We start from the raw sequence: 13894 nt of genomic DNA on the forward strand, positions 1-13894 counted from the left end.
GATTATAGCGGAATAGTACTAGGTTGTTACGTGGATTCTTTGTCCGTGACTGAAAGCACCTTCTCCTTCTCTTCCTGCGCCCCACTAACGATTCCCAGCCATTGCAACCAATCCATGCCCTGCTTGTGCACCATCATCAGCCCCATCACCACGGGCAAATACCACAAGCTATGTTGGAAGACGCTCCTTGCGTGCTTCTCGCCACCGTACTTCCAGAACCTCCAAGCAGCCCGCAGGCAGATCAAGTTAGGGACCAAGCTTGTAGCGGCGAAGGCCCAAGTGGTGAGTCCGGAGAGGGGGAAGAGAATGGAGCAGATAGGGATGAGGAGGGCGGCGTGTCGGAGGGAGACGAGGGCGTTTTTGGCGGGGTTAAGGACGGAAAGCATGGTATACCCTGCCTGGGCGTAGCAATCCCTAACGAGGTACGAGAGGGCGTTGAAGTGGGGGAACTGCCAGCTGTAGAGTAGCATAAACAGTGCGAATGGAGAGAGTGGGTTGTCGATGAGGCTCAAATCCAGTGGTACCGTTGAATCTGAGAGGAAGGAGGGGACGAACATTTGGATTGGATAGTCCGCGCTGGGCAATAATTTTCCTCCGCATGCCGTCCACCCCATAAGTGGAGGGAGTGCGCCAACCACTGAACCCACCCATGTATTCCAGATGCTCTTCCTCTTCATCCAGGTGTAGACGCCTGCGTAGAGGAGGATGTTGGAAGCGCCCAGGATGGCGGTTGCGGGGTTGACCATGTACCATAGCAGTGCAGGTCCTGCTATACCTGTTGCAAGCGCAAACCCGCTTGCGTGAAGTGGGGTAATAGCGCGTCGGACCAACGGCCTCGTCCGCGTCCTTGCCATCTGCGCGTCAAATGGGACCTCTTGGAGCTGGTTCAGCGTATTGGCCGAGGCTGAGCATAGTGCTGTGCCGACGGCTGTCGAGAGTAATACCGGTACAGTTGCAGGTAGAGGCGAAAGTGCAACGGCGGACATGGAGGTGAGCATGACGAGGACTGTCAGTCGTGACTTTGCCAGCTGTGAATACACTTTCAACAGCCTCTTCGGAGTCAAAGCTTCCAACTCTTTAAAGGATGAAAGAGGTGGTGACGATGGTGTTATTGCTGGGTGTACATTGCGTTGCAGGGACGGTGGACGAAACTTTGTGTTTTCGTAACCCGGAGGCAGCCATTGGGTATTGTGGAGGAAGAACGAGTTTGAGAACGCTACCGGCGACGAGGAAAGGGCTCGTGCGCCACCGCAAGCAAACCGGCGCGCTGAGAGCCCTCGTAAAAGCAGCGCCCTCTGCATCTGCCTTGTCGTTGGTCAATATGGGCTGTCCTTTTTCCAGAGACCCGGGCTTACCTTGGTGGTTATGAGGAAAATGCGGGACCGTCGGAGTTTGAAAAGCACCTTTTCCCTCAACGACCACGACGACGACGACCGCGCATTCGATTGCGCTGCCAGCTCCAACGACACCAACATGCCCGGCACTCACCTTCTCCCACCCAATCTTTTAAAGCTTTTTGCCCCTCGACCGCCGCTCCCCTATGCTAGACCAGTCGATAAAGACATTGACCGCATCCGCAAGAAAAACGTCAGCGGTGTCGCCGAAATTCTCCAGCGCTTGAAAGAGGAGAATACGGACAGTCTGTTCAATGCTGCCAACAACGACGAGCAGATGGAAGAGGGGGAGGAGCCGGTCTTCACGCATGCTGAGGAGGTGAAGAGGCAAATACGAAGGGAAGAACGAAAAGCGAGGAAGGCAGAGGAGTTTAGGAAGGCCAAAGAGTCTTGTTAGTGACTACATTTCTTACTTCTGAACGAGTCGAAATTAACACGCTTTCTACAGACAAACCAGCAGACGACCCTGAAGCTATTGGTGACCCCTACAAAACCCTTTTCATCGCTCGATTAGTACGTCCCTTACCCCCTTTTCTCTGACTAGATCTGACCTGACTCCATTTGCACAGCATAAAAGCGCGACTGAGACTGACCTCCGCCGAGAATTCGAAGGGTACGGTACAATCGAACGAGTACGAATTGTACGGGACAAAAATGGTCGAAGTCGTGGATACGCGTTTATCGTCTACGAACGCGAACGCGACATGAAGGGTAAACCGCCCATCTCTTCTTTAAACAAAAGGCTGCCAATCCAACTAATCAAACCTTTCTAGCTGCTTACAAGGAATCCGATGGTTTGCATATCATGGGTAAGAGGATCCTCGTGGACGTGGAACGCGGTCGGACTGTGCGAGGCTGGAAACCGCGTCGACTGGGCGGAGGATTGGGTGGCCGACCCAAGAAGGTCGAACCTCTCCCACCACCCTCAGGCCGTGGTGGGTTCCGAGGCGGGTTCGGCGGACGAGGAGGGTTCAGAGGACGAGGCGGCGGATTCGGCGGACGACCCAACTTCAACGACCGTGGACCCGGCGGATACGACAGAGGACCAGGTGGATACGGTGATAGAGGGGGGCCAGGCGGATACGACAGGGGAGGCGACCGAGGTGGATTCCGTGGTGGATATGGTGGGCCACCAGGAGGAGGATACCGAGGTCGAGGCGATGATCATGGAGGCTTCCGGTTCGTTTTATTCCCCCTTGTTGTAAATATTGAACTGACTTTTGTTGCAGTGGTCCTCCTCGTGGTCAAGGTATTGGTTACCATGGTGGGTTCAACGACCAGCCCAACGGTTACGGTGGTCCCCCTCATGGTGGTCCCCCACCCGGCGGACACGGCCCACCCGGAGGAATGGGAGGCGGGTATGGTGGAGGCGGATACAGACATGACCTCAAACGTGAAGGACCCGGTGGCTACGACGACAGGGACCACAAGCGTCCTCGATACTAGGTCTCCTTTTTCGTCTCGAGAGAGGGGGTCCAAGGTATCCACCTTCCTTTTACCAGTTCACCTTCTGTCTTTTATTCTGTCTGCTCCCCTTCACGCTTGGGAGCGACAATGGTTTTAGTATTGCAAGATGGGTAGGTCTTGCTGGGTACCGCATTTCATTCGGGCATCGACGACCCCCTTTCTCCTCTCCTGCTGCCTGGCGTAAGTATAACACACCGCTCACGAGGTTGTTGTTACAAGTTACAGTAAGGCAGGTATGTTTTCAATGTATTTTATTTCCCATGTTCCGTTTACCCCTGGCAGTCGGACGATGGTTTGTTGTGTTTTCTAATGTGGTTTTTGTGGCTCTCTTTTCCTTATGTTCTGCCTAATATATACCTGCTTTTCCTCTATCATGTTCCTGGGGTGGTCCGTTGTATCACAAGCAAGCGCTCGCGATGTCCTGACGCGTCAAGCTTCCTCACGGCGAAGCCATTACCTTTTGGTGACTTGCAACTGTTCCCGAGCCGCTGTGAACTGAGGTGTCTTTTCGCTTCAGCGTCAAATTCTTTTCCCTGGACCCCCACCGCCGTCTTCCCTCTCGACGCCACTTGACGGGGCGATTGTGGAGCCTCTGGGAATACGCCTCTTCTGGCTCTTCAGCGGTGGACACTCCCTGCTCCATGCACTTATGAATGCATAGCATTCCCCTCGCTTCCGACGAACATTGCTTTGGAGTCCGATGGCTTGGTCGACGCCCTCACTTTACGACCGGCGTCGCAAACAACGCTGACGCTGTGCGGTCAGAGTGATGGCATGTCCAACCCGCACGGCAGCAATCCTCGATGCGGTACTTCCCGGCCACCTCCAGAGCCTCGACAAACAGCGCTAGCCGAAGCAAAGCCGACGGTCGCAAAATAACAAGACATGTAGACCGCCAAATTCGAATCCAATTCTTATGAGCAGCCAGCGAAGGACAAACGACAACTCGAGATATGGCCAACGTAATCCGACGGCACCCCAGATCGAAGATGTACCAGAAAGGGTTTAGTTCGGGCGCCTAAAATTTCTTTTGAAGAATCCTTACGTTGATGGTCAACATGGTGAGGTGCCACTTTGTGTGTACAAGCTGCGCTGTAGCCCTGACAGGAGCCGTAAGGGCGTAACCACTCACTTGCTTTTTGTGCGTCATCTGGCCACCTATGGAACATTCCAAAGGGAAAAAAAGGCGAGGCGCAATGTACCTTGCGCATTCCAAGGGCCAAAACATGTTCGCGGAACATTGCCACCTCGACGCTCACCGTGGCTCAACTTGCAACAAGCGCCCAACGGAGGCTTGGGTGCTTCTCGAAAACTGTTTTCGGGACGTGTGGCCGGGCGTTGGGATGCACAACCTGGCGACAAGGGTCCAGTGTCCAATCCATCTCCTTCAAGGAGTTCCTGAATCTTGTCTGCATCAAATTATCCCACATACGGTAGTCCTTTTTCTGGGGCTGGAGCCAAGTTGCCAACTAGCGAACAGTCCCACAATGTTCGTTCCCTTTCCGAGTTAAGGCCCGACTTACTCCTAATTCTGCGCCGCCCTCGGATTCCATGTCAATTTGAACTTGATTTGCACCTGGATTACCCTTTCTCTCTCTCTCTCCTTTCGCCCGTCTACACCCCAACTGTGTTAATACTATCGTTACTGTACTAACTAACTGCCTAACGTTTCAACTCTTTCGAGAAACCGTTCGCTGGCCGAAACCGTGTACCAAACGAACTCGTCCGGTTCGGTGAGTCCATTCCGCTCTGCTGCTACGTCACCCGAACCTCAATAATCGTCGAAACTAATGTCCTTTCTTCACGTTGTAGAGTCTAGTGAATTACTATCTTACGCTACCCACCTTTAATGTTCGCCAACGCGTCATAACGCCCTCACTTCACCACCCTACGGCTCAGCGTGACGGAAGGAAATGGACCCGTCCCAGCCTCGCATGCTTACACCGCTGCAATCAGCATCGTCGCCCTATTACGAGTCGATCGATGGTTCCAGTGCCGCGCCTTCACCAGCCACGTCCGAGTATACCGAACCGTCTTCCAGCCAAGGAGCTGCTTCAACGAGCAATGCCAGTATGACCGATGCCCCTGCCCCGAAGCCGAAACAGAAACGGTCGAGAGTCAACCATGTCCAATTGAAGCGCCTTGAAGAATTATTTGCGATGGATCCGGCGCCTCCGCCTATGGTGCGGAAAGAGATTGCGGAGGAGTTGCAGATGTCGGAGAGGCAGACGCAGATTTGGTTTCAGAATCGGTGCGTTTATTCGATATTCCCGACGTGAATACACGGTTTTATTAACGGGCTCGTGTGCCAGTCGGGCAAAGGAGAAGAATATAACGGGAGCAGCAAAGCGTCAAAGGCGCTCGAAACACGCGCCTAAACCGGTGTCAGCTCCAACGACGCGTCGATCGACGCCTGAAGCGCGCGTCATTTCGCGGCCTCCGCTGCTTCCTGCTCCTAGCCCGCCTCTTCCTCAGCCCTCCGCCTCCCAGCCGTTGACGCGTTCCATTACACCTCCTCCGCCTCTCACCACGGGGTTTGACTTTGAACTGCAACACCTTCTCAATGAGACTTCACGTGCGTACCTGTTTGTTCACATATTCTCCTCTCGACTAACACTCCGCACTCTCCATTTTGACGATGTACAGCCGTGACAATAATTCCAGCCACCCACCTGCGCATCGGCACCTGGAAACGCGTCGCAGATACCAAGTACAGTTTGGTGACTTACACTTGCCCAGCGCGTCGCTGCCTCACATGGTACATCAACTCGAACAACCGCGGATTCAAGATGGACGTTCCATATTCAATCATCCTCGAGGCAAGCTTTGATCATGTCTCGCCCGGGGTCGGGAGGGCGTCTTTCATCCTCTCCCGTCCACCTTATTTCTACATCGAACCGCAGCGGAGCTCAGAACCTAGTCCGGATGGGACTGCGACGCCTACGGCAGGTGGTGATGGGAGTGCAGGTGGAGTTGGTAGTGGGACTCGGAGTGGGCGACGGCCTTTCGAATGGGCCTCATGTGGGGACTGGACGGAAGATCAACAAGGCACCCAGAATCTGCTGCAGCAGCTGACTGGTCAAGCGGCTCAACTTGCGCACTTGGTTCGCACGATCCATAATTCGATCTCTTCCGCTTCCTCGCGCAATGTCCAATCCTCGAGTCCGACCCACTATGCGTGCGCCGCGGGAACGCCTTCGAGCCAGAGTTTTGTGTCGACTACGCCGCCCACTCTCGCTGATGCTACCGCGTTGCCTGCGACGCCAGTTGGGTATGCGCACAGTCCTGCGGAATATGGGCATAGTCCTATCACGCCCATAGAGCCAGGCCAGGTGGTGACTTCCCGGGCGCCACTGTACCATGCTCCTGTGCCGTTCAAACCTGGGGCGATGGAGCCTGTCATCTATTACGAAGGATCTGAAGCGGGTACGCCGATGAATCCTGGCCTTGAACAGGACCCTGCTGCTACGGCTTCGATGACGGGCCAGGCTGTTGTTGGAGGCCATGCTTACCAGCAGCAGGTGCAGGGTGGATACGACCAAGCATATCACGTCGGTATGGGTGCGTCGGAAGGCCATTCTGCGGCCGTTGCTCCCCCTGCTGTGGCACCTCCGTCCATTGCAAGCCAGGCCCACTCCGGCGCTGAGCAGCCTTCCTACGGGTATTACTCCGATCGCACCAACCAACCGCCAGCCGTCGATACTGGGATGCAGGGATATGCTTCTGGTCATGGACATGGTAGCCACCTGTCCCCGGTCGAACATAACCCTTTGGGCCAAGGTTATCCTGTTGGCACGTCCGGTCAATACGAGCTTGTTTCTTACCCCACCGCCGCGGGGAACGCAAGCGGTGTTGCGGGGTACCACCATGCCCAGCCTACTGCGCTCGATTCCTCGCACGTCGTTCCTTCGTATTCTGCAGGAGGATACATACCCGATGGTCAGCAGCAGCAGCAACAGCTTCAGCAAATGCAGGCGGTGGACCAATACTCGACTTCCACTGCAACCACGCTTTACAATTCCAATCACTCGCTTTCACAGCCTAATCTGCATTCACATTCTACCTCACAAGCACATTCTAATTTGCATTCTTACTCTACTACTGATTCGGCTTTGCATCCTTCTTCAGGTGTTCCTGATCCTAATTCTAATTCACGTTTTCATGTACAACAACAGCAGCAACAACAGCAACAGCAATACCGGCCACGACAGCATTCACATTCCCGTTCGCATTCCCATTCGCATTTGCAGCCTCTTCACCAGGTTCATCAGCAGCTTGGGGAGATGGGCCAGCAGCAGGTGCCAGACCAAACTTTGCATCATTCGCATTCGCATTTACGTTCTCATTCTTATTCGCATTCCCTTTCGCATTCTCAGAGTGTAAATTTCGGATCTTCGGCTTTGGAGGCTAGTGGAGAGTATGGTTCGTCGCATTCGCATAGCCAGTGGCTTTAGCTTTTTTTTTGGATGGGCGTCTTTTTTGGAGGTGGACGTTGCATGTTACCGTGTTATTCTTTTAGCTTATCCTGGGTCTTTCCTCTTGAAGCTTGGTGGCCCTTTAATTTGTCTAGCGTGTTCTTAATGTTTTGTTCTTGATACTTTCCGCGTAGTACATACATACTTACTTGCACAGTTATAATCTGTCTCACTTTAGTGTACTGACATGCAGCTCTAGATTAGATACCTTAATACTTTAATATTCCCCCTCCCAGCCTCTCGTTTTGTGATACCAGGTGGTTTTTTTGACTAGGATAGTTTTTTGATCCCGTTCTCGAGGATGCATATGGTGGCGAGGACGGTTAATGGATTTTTTGGGGTGTAATTGTAGTTTGCAGGTGGCAGTGGCAGGTACCTTGGATGGGGGAGTGGTGGGAGTAGAACTGGAAGGAGTAGCAGCAGTGGTTAGTACATATAACACATACCGTATCTTCGTTTTGGAAGGACTATTTCTTGTGACTTGGTTTCCAGTTTGACGAATCGTATATTTTTGTGGCTCCGGACACACCATCCGGGTGTCTTTCGGGTGTTCTGCATTCTCTCACACAGCTCCTGGGGCGGAAGGGCAGGATTACACCAGTTTCTGGTAATTCCATCCCAAGTTGGTCGCGAAAGCAAGCCAGGACGACAATCTTCTTCACATTCACACAGAGCGGAGACCAGCGACAAGTAGTTCCAGCGAGTCCGGCCTATGGCCCAGAAATACTTTTGCATTAGGTGGTAGGTGGGGGATGGGGGTCCAATAAGCCAATAAGTAGTGTAGGACGTCTACAAAGTCGTCAACCGCCGTTTTTGTTTTATCATTGGAAAATGGTCTCGGTGTGTTGGTGTTGTTGTTGGAGGCGTTCGCGTTGGACGCGGGCGGTGTATGTCCTGCTTACGGTGTTGACTGGAATTCGGGTAGGCGCGGGGTAAGTAAGCATGGGTTTTGGATGGGATGAGGGAGGGGACGTACAGGCTTGGAGATACTTGTCGAAACAAGAGGCCAGACATGTCTGCGTTGGGAGGGTTAGTATGTATTCGTGAAGTGTAGTAGAAGGAGAGTGTACCTTGTCCTTGTTTGACAAGTCGTTACCGGGTGTGACGATACACCGTGCGTAGCACTTCTCAGTCGAGTTCTGCAGCCGTTCACCAAGTGTAAGTTTGAAATACGTTGTTCCTCCAAGTAGAGCATGACCCACGTTCATGAGTTCCTGAGCCTGAGCGAGTCCAGTCTCTGCCTGAATCTGGCGCTTCACAGCTTCCTTCTTCGCGACCATGTCTATTTGGCCAAATATCCTATTTAGAATCTGGGTATGTGGAGAAGGTAAAGGCGTACCAGCGGAGCTGAGAGTAGCGTTCGAGGAACCAAAGAAGTCGACCATTGTTTTTGAGAATTGAATTGAATTCGGAGGAAGGAGGAGGGGACACGGTCGTCTACGTCAGAAGAGGAAATTGAGCGCGTCGCGCCGCCCAGGGCGCTTAGTCATATTTTGATCGATTGATGAGTGGGCTGTTACCGCCTCCGAGATGGGCGAGCGAGTCAATTTAGGTCCTTCATCTTCCTACATACTTTGTTTCTCTTTTTTCTGTTCTTGCTTTTTTCTTGGTTTGTTTGAGATATGGGTGCTAGCGAGTCTGCGCAACGTGGTGGAGATGAACAGCAGAGTGAGGCTGTTGTTGATTATTATAAGATTTTAGAGGTTGCAGAGGACGCTACGCCGGATGAGATCAAGGTGTGTTGCTTGTGGGGTTCTATCTAATCTATGGATGTGGATTGGCTTATTGGATGGGTGTATGTAGAAATCGTTTCGTCGGTTGGCGCTCATAAACCATCCGGACAAGAACCATGATAATATAGAAGAAGCAACTAAAAAGTTTGCGGTCATTCAGCAGGCGTACGAGGTTCGTCTTCTCCACCTCTCTTCCCTTCCACCCATTTCTCATTCTCATTACACCACCACCCCAACTTAGGTCCTCAGTGACGAACAAGTAATCTAAACCTATTCACCAGTTGGAAAAGCTTATATCTCAACGAATGCCTTCGTCAGGAACGCGCCTGGTACGACTCACATAAAGCGAATTTGGTACCGGAGGCCGATGGGGATGTGGTGTTTGAGGATATTAGGACGGGGAATAAGGCGCCTAGGACCAAGGATCGGGGGTTGACGACTAGGCATCTTGCGAGGTTCTTTGATGCTACTATTTGGGATGGGTTTCATGATGAGGAGAATGTATGTGTCGCTTGTTCTCTTTTCGTATGCTTTTTTGCTGAATGCGCAATCGTCTGGCTTTTCTACATATAATAAAACAGGGCTTCTTCTCGATCTACCGTAATCTTTTCAGCCGTATTCAATCGGAAGAAGCGATGCTCGACCCGGACGCCTCTGGGTACCCTTCGTTTGGGTATTCAAGTTGGCCTTGGACGACAGAGATGAAGAAACGAACGAATGCGGACGGGGCTGCTAGGGAGTTTTATAGCGTTTGGTCGAATTTTGCGACGGAGAAGGAGTTTGGGTGGGTGGAGCAGTGGAGGTTGTCGGAGGCGCCGGATAGGCGTGTGCGAAGGTTCGTTGCATTTGCTAATGTGATTTGTGCTGTTTCTTGTGATATTCTAATGGTTAATTGGTGCTGGGTGTTTGGGATTTGTAGGTTGATGGAGAAGGATAATAAGAAGGCGAGGGATGATGCGAGGAGGGAGTATAATGAGACTGTCCGTGCGCTGGTCAAGTTCCTCAGGAAACGCGATCCGCGGTTTAAGAAGTACGAGAAGGAGCAGCAGACACTTGCTGCCTCCCAATCCGCCTCCACTCCCACTTCGAAACAAACGGCTCAACTTGATCTCGAGAACTATGTCGAACAAGATTGGCAGAAGGTTGACCCCGCGTTTCACAAGAGCCACGCGGATCTGGAGTGGGGGTTGGTTGAAGGCGAGAATGATGAGGAGGAGTGGGAGTGCGTGGGGTGTGGGTAGTCGTTTAGGAGTGAGGCGGCGTGTAATATTCTTGATAGGAGTAAGAAGCATTTGAGGGAGATTGAGAGGTTAAGAGGNAGATGGAGGAGGATGAGGANGAGTTGGAGTTGCAGGANGCGATGGAGGCGGAGGCGGAGATGGAGATGGAGAGGAGGGCTAGGGAGGAAGAGGCGAACAAGGAGGAGGAAGAAGAAGGGGAGGAGCAGGGAATAAGGCCGAGTTCCCCACCTTTGTCAGAAACATCTGAGCCTTCCGACCATCCACCATCTTCGAAACCCAAGCCGAAATCGACACCTAAATCCACGCCCACGCCGCAGCTTGAAGACGACGATGTAGAGATGATGCCGCTTAGCAAAACTGAGAGGAGAGCGTTGAGGAGGGCTAAATTGGATGCTTTAGCGAGCGAAAGTCAGCAGGCTTCCGGGACGCAGACGCCTGTGGGGGATGAGAACTCTGAAGGTGGAGGTGCGGGGGCAACTCCGCCTCCGCAGATGAAAGCGGCTGCTTTGAAGAGGGCGAAGAGGAAACAGAAGCAGACGGCTGCTGGGGAGGCTGAGAGTAGTGCGACGCAGGTAAATATTGGCTCTATATATCTATTGTTGTCGCTTGCGGCGGAGACTTACTGGTGGGGTTGTAGTTTCGAGTGTAATGTCTGTCAGGAAGAGTTTGAAGCAAGACGAAGTTGTTTGCGCATATCAAGGCCGAGGGGCATGCGGCTGCTACTGCAGAGCACCCTCCACCGCAGAATGGGAAGAAGGGGAGGGGGAAGAAGCGGTGAAGGTGCTTTTAGAGGACATGTACCATCCCACATACCTACATAGCATATCTTTCAGTGGACAATGGCATACTAGACTGTACAATCAAATGGATTCTCAACCAGAGGATATTAGTGATATACTAACTGGAATAATGTACATACAACCAAGAGCGAGGAAAACGATAATCTCACAAAAAAATCCCCAACATGCGGTGAAGCAGTGCCCATCTCGACCTGTCCTTCAACCCATAAGCTGCGAAATGTCGTCTGGTGGGTATCTGGTTTGTGAGAAAGTGATAAGCCTGAAAGGGGAATGAATGAGTATGGGCGAGGGTTGTGTGAGGACGAAAGGTGGCGCACCGTTTCAGACTCTGGATGTATTTCCGACTGACTTCGTCGTTGAGGACGTGAGCGACTTGGTCTGCTGAAATCTTTTCTCGTGCTGAGCGTTCGTGGATACTGTATGACGATATGAGTATGCTGACAAGGGAGGAGGGGAAATGCGACGTACCCAACCATGGTTACACCAATAGGCCAGGGTGCGTTTCCGATTGAGAGACGAAGGTATGCGTCGTTGGCGCGTTGGTACTGTCGTTTTTGGGTAAAGTGGACGATTTCTGCAATTCGGGCGAGCATGTCGCTGGGTAGGGACTGTGGATATGGTTAGTGGGGTGTGCTAGGCTGAGGTTGAGAGGACGTACTCTTGACCGGAGTTGTTTGAATAGTGGTTTGAGGTACTCTGCAGACTGGACTTGAGTCGCTGCTGCGAGTTTGCCTTGTCTTGTTCGTTTCACTTCCTCTGTACTGGGGATAAATAATAGTTCAACGGTCAGCGAGAAAGGATACTCACCCGGCCTCTCATCCATAGACTCTTCCCATTCCTTCAATATCCGCTTGAGGGCGTAGTAAATGATAGGATACAGTCTATCCGGGTCGGTCTTGATCAAATCCAAGTCCAAAATGGTATTCCCACTTCCATCTCTCTCGCCAGTCGTATCCTTCTTCTTCCCCTTCTCCGCCTGAGCCTCCGCTTTAGCCTTCATCTCCTGTTCCGTCTTCTCCACATCCTCCAGGGCCTTCTTAAAGTCGTTCTGCCCTCCATGTCTCGCATGGTCCTTCTCCTCGATGAGTTCGAGAGCGCGGAGACGGAGTCGTCTGTCTTTGTCTGATTCGCCGAAGAGGCGGATGGGCTGGCCTTTAGCGCGTAGACGGCGGATTGTTTCTTCGTTTGAGATTGTGTTGAAGGTGGATTCTTTTGGTTGTTCGGAACCTTCACGTTCGGAGCTCAGCAGACCTGGTGATTTAGAGGGTGATTTGGACTTGGAAGCTGCCTATTCTCCAGCCATGCTTTAGTTTATACTGTTCTATTGAGGGATTGGGAGGAGGAGGAGAGGTGGGGGAGGGTGGGTGGACTCACTCTCTTGGCTGAAGCACGAGCTTCGGCTTCACGCCGTTCTTCTTCTTGTTTTCGACGTTTTTCTTCTTCTGCTTTGCGTTCTTGTTCTTCTTTGATACGTTCGATGTCGCCTCTGCGCATGTACTTTGTGGGGCGTTGAGCCAAGATTGGGTCTTCCTCTAGGACTTTGCGTTTTGCTGCAATCTCTGCTTTGAGAGCGTCCATGTTGAGGGTATTCAATAAGGCTCGGCGCTAGAGCTGGTCGTTGATGATATGTCGTCGCTGGATTGAGTTCCGGGACGGGGCGCACAGTCCAGAGCCCAGTTCTCGCCAGCTCCGCTTACATAATAGAGCACCGCTTTTAGGCATCAGGCGTTCCGCCAAAACCCGACGACAGAACTGGCTTGACCAACCGCTCCTTCCGCCCTTCACCGTCACTCGCTCTTCGACAACTTTTTAACTCGCCCAAGATGTCCGACGCTGCTGAGCTCTCAAGGTGGGTTTTAGACTTGTCGTTTTGGTTGGCGGGAGGGAGGCTGATACGTTGGGTGGTTACAGCAAATACGTTCTCCAGACTGTTGGATTTGACGGTACGTTGTTGCCTGTGGTGGTGGTGTAGGAGAGTTGGGAAGAGGAGGCTTATTGGGATTTTGGGTTGTTCTAGCTCGTTTTCCTAACACCAACCAGACCCGCAACTGGTGCGTACACTTTGCCCGTCGCGTTCAAAATTGTCACTGACGGCGTTTTCTTTCTGGTTGGGGCATTTTTTGTTGGATGGTCGTTGGGCATTGTTGCGTTTTGGCTTTTGGATTTTGGGATGGGGACGTGTAGCTGGCAAAACTACTGCGATTACTTCAAGTGTGTCGCTGCTAAGGGAGAGGACTATGCTCCTTGCAAGCAGTTCAAGAAGGCTTACAACTCGCTTTGCCCTAGTGCGTAGCTCCTGTCTCTCTTTGTCATGGTGCATTGACTTACATGTTGTCCTTCCTCCCTCCGCGTGTAGATGAATGGGTATGTTTTCAAATATTGTTTGCCTCGTTTATGACTGGACCCTGACACGTTTTGTAGATCTCCAAGTGGGATGAGCAGCGCGAGAGCGGCACCTTCCCTGCGTCCCTAGAGCCTTAGAGTGTTTTTGGAGTCTCTTTTTGAGTTTCTGCACCCTTCCGCCTAGAAAGCAAGCAAGCCTTTTTTGTTGTATTGATGCACTCGGCGTGTACCACTCAAGGAGCGCGTCGTGTTGTTATATATACATGCCAGTAATTCCAATTCAGTTGGGTGGAATTCGAGAGTGAAGCGTTTTATATGAGTTGGGGTTGGAGAGCGCGTCTATTGCGTAGGAAGTTACATTCATTTCTTGGGAAGACGCCTGGAGAAGACTATGGACGTCCTGTGCCTGGCTGTCACGTGAAAAATTGCACTCGATGGCGA

General features: G+C 52.1%; 7 protein-coding genes across 7 annotated transcripts; 4 read left to right on the forward strand and 3 right to left on the reverse strand.

The window, feature by feature from the left end:
- Positions 1-26: 26 nt before the first annotated feature.
- On the reverse strand, positions 27-1301 carry CC1G_12378 (protoheme IX farnesyltransferase; the record flags this gene model as incomplete). The annotated part of the gene is made up of 1 exon (XM_001838703.2): positions 27-1301. One exon carries the CDS (start codon positions 1299-1301, stop codon positions 27-29), a length of 1275 nt encoding a protein of 424 aa, XP_001838755.2.
- A 172-nt stretch (positions 1302-1473) lies between these two features.
- Positions 1474-2840, forward strand: CC1G_12379 (U1 snRNP 70K protein; the record flags this gene model as incomplete). The annotated part of the gene is made up of 5 exons (XM_001838704.1): positions 1474-1786; positions 1843-1907; positions 1964-2105; positions 2168-2573; positions 2624-2840. The coding sequence occupies 5 exons, from the start codon at positions 1474-1476 to the stop codon at positions 2838-2840; spliced, it is 1143 nt and encodes a 380-aa protein (XP_001838756.1).
- Positions 2841-4774: 1934 nt separating this feature from the next.
- On the forward strand, positions 4775-7315 carry CC1G_12380 (hypothetical protein; the record flags this gene model as incomplete). Its single annotated transcript, XM_001838705.2, has 3 exons — positions 4775-5112; positions 5174-5436; positions 5508-7315. The coding sequence occupies 3 exons, from the start codon at positions 4775-4777 to the stop codon at positions 7313-7315; spliced, it is 2409 nt and encodes an 802-aa protein (XP_001838757.2).
- Positions 7316-7606: 291 nt separating this feature from the next.
- On the reverse strand, positions 7607-8721 carry CC1G_13534 (hypothetical protein; the record flags this gene model as incomplete). Its single annotated transcript, XM_001838706.2, has 5 exons — positions 7607-7740; positions 7783-8125; positions 8239-8352; positions 8407-8618; positions 8676-8721. 5 exons carry the CDS (start codon positions 8719-8721, stop codon positions 7607-7609), a joined length of 849 nt encoding a protein of 282 aa, XP_001838758.2.
- A 190-nt stretch (positions 8722-8911) lies between these two features.
- Positions 8912-11161, forward strand: CC1G_13535 (DnaJ protein; the record flags this gene model as incomplete). The annotated part of the gene is made up of 9 exons (XM_001838707.2): positions 8912-9072; positions 9140-9241; positions 9311-9328; positions 9388-9570; positions 9651-9904; positions 9989-10291; positions 10387-10871; positions 10948-11090; positions 11144-11161. The coding sequence occupies exons 1-9, from the start codon at positions 8959-8961 to the stop codon at positions 11159-11161; spliced, it is 1620 nt and encodes a 539-aa protein (XP_001838759.2). The 5' UTR covers positions 8912-8958.
- Positions 11162-11308: 147 nt separating this feature from the next.
- Positions 11309-12688, reverse strand: CC1G_13335 (pre-mRNA splicing factor; the record flags this gene model as incomplete). The annotated part of the gene is made up of 6 exons (XM_001838708.1): positions 11309-11369; positions 11428-11526; positions 11579-11718; positions 11769-11866; positions 11918-12398; positions 12485-12688. 6 exons carry the CDS (start codon positions 12686-12688, stop codon positions 11309-11311), a joined length of 1083 nt encoding a protein of 360 aa, XP_001838760.1.
- Positions 12689-12877: 189 nt separating this feature from the next.
- CC1G_13336 (hypothetical protein) lies at positions 12878-13747 on the forward strand. The gene is made up of 6 exons (XM_001838709.2): positions 12878-12959; positions 13022-13053; positions 13128-13161; positions 13295-13395; positions 13467-13474; positions 13532-13747. Exons 1-6 carry the CDS (start codon positions 12934-12936, stop codon positions 13589-13591), a joined length of 261 nt encoding a protein of 86 aa, XP_001838761.2. The 5' UTR covers positions 12878-12933; the 3' UTR covers positions 13592-13747.
- The last annotated feature ends 147 nt before the right edge of the window (positions 13748-13894 follow it).

This window comes from Coprinopsis cinerea (genome assembly GCF_000182895.1).
Source record: "Coprinopsis cinerea okayama7#130 chromosome 4 map unlocalized cont3.4, whole genome shotgun sequence".
NCBI lineage: Eukaryota > Fungi > Basidiomycota > Agaricomycetes > Agaricales > Psathyrellaceae > Coprinopsis > Coprinopsis cinerea.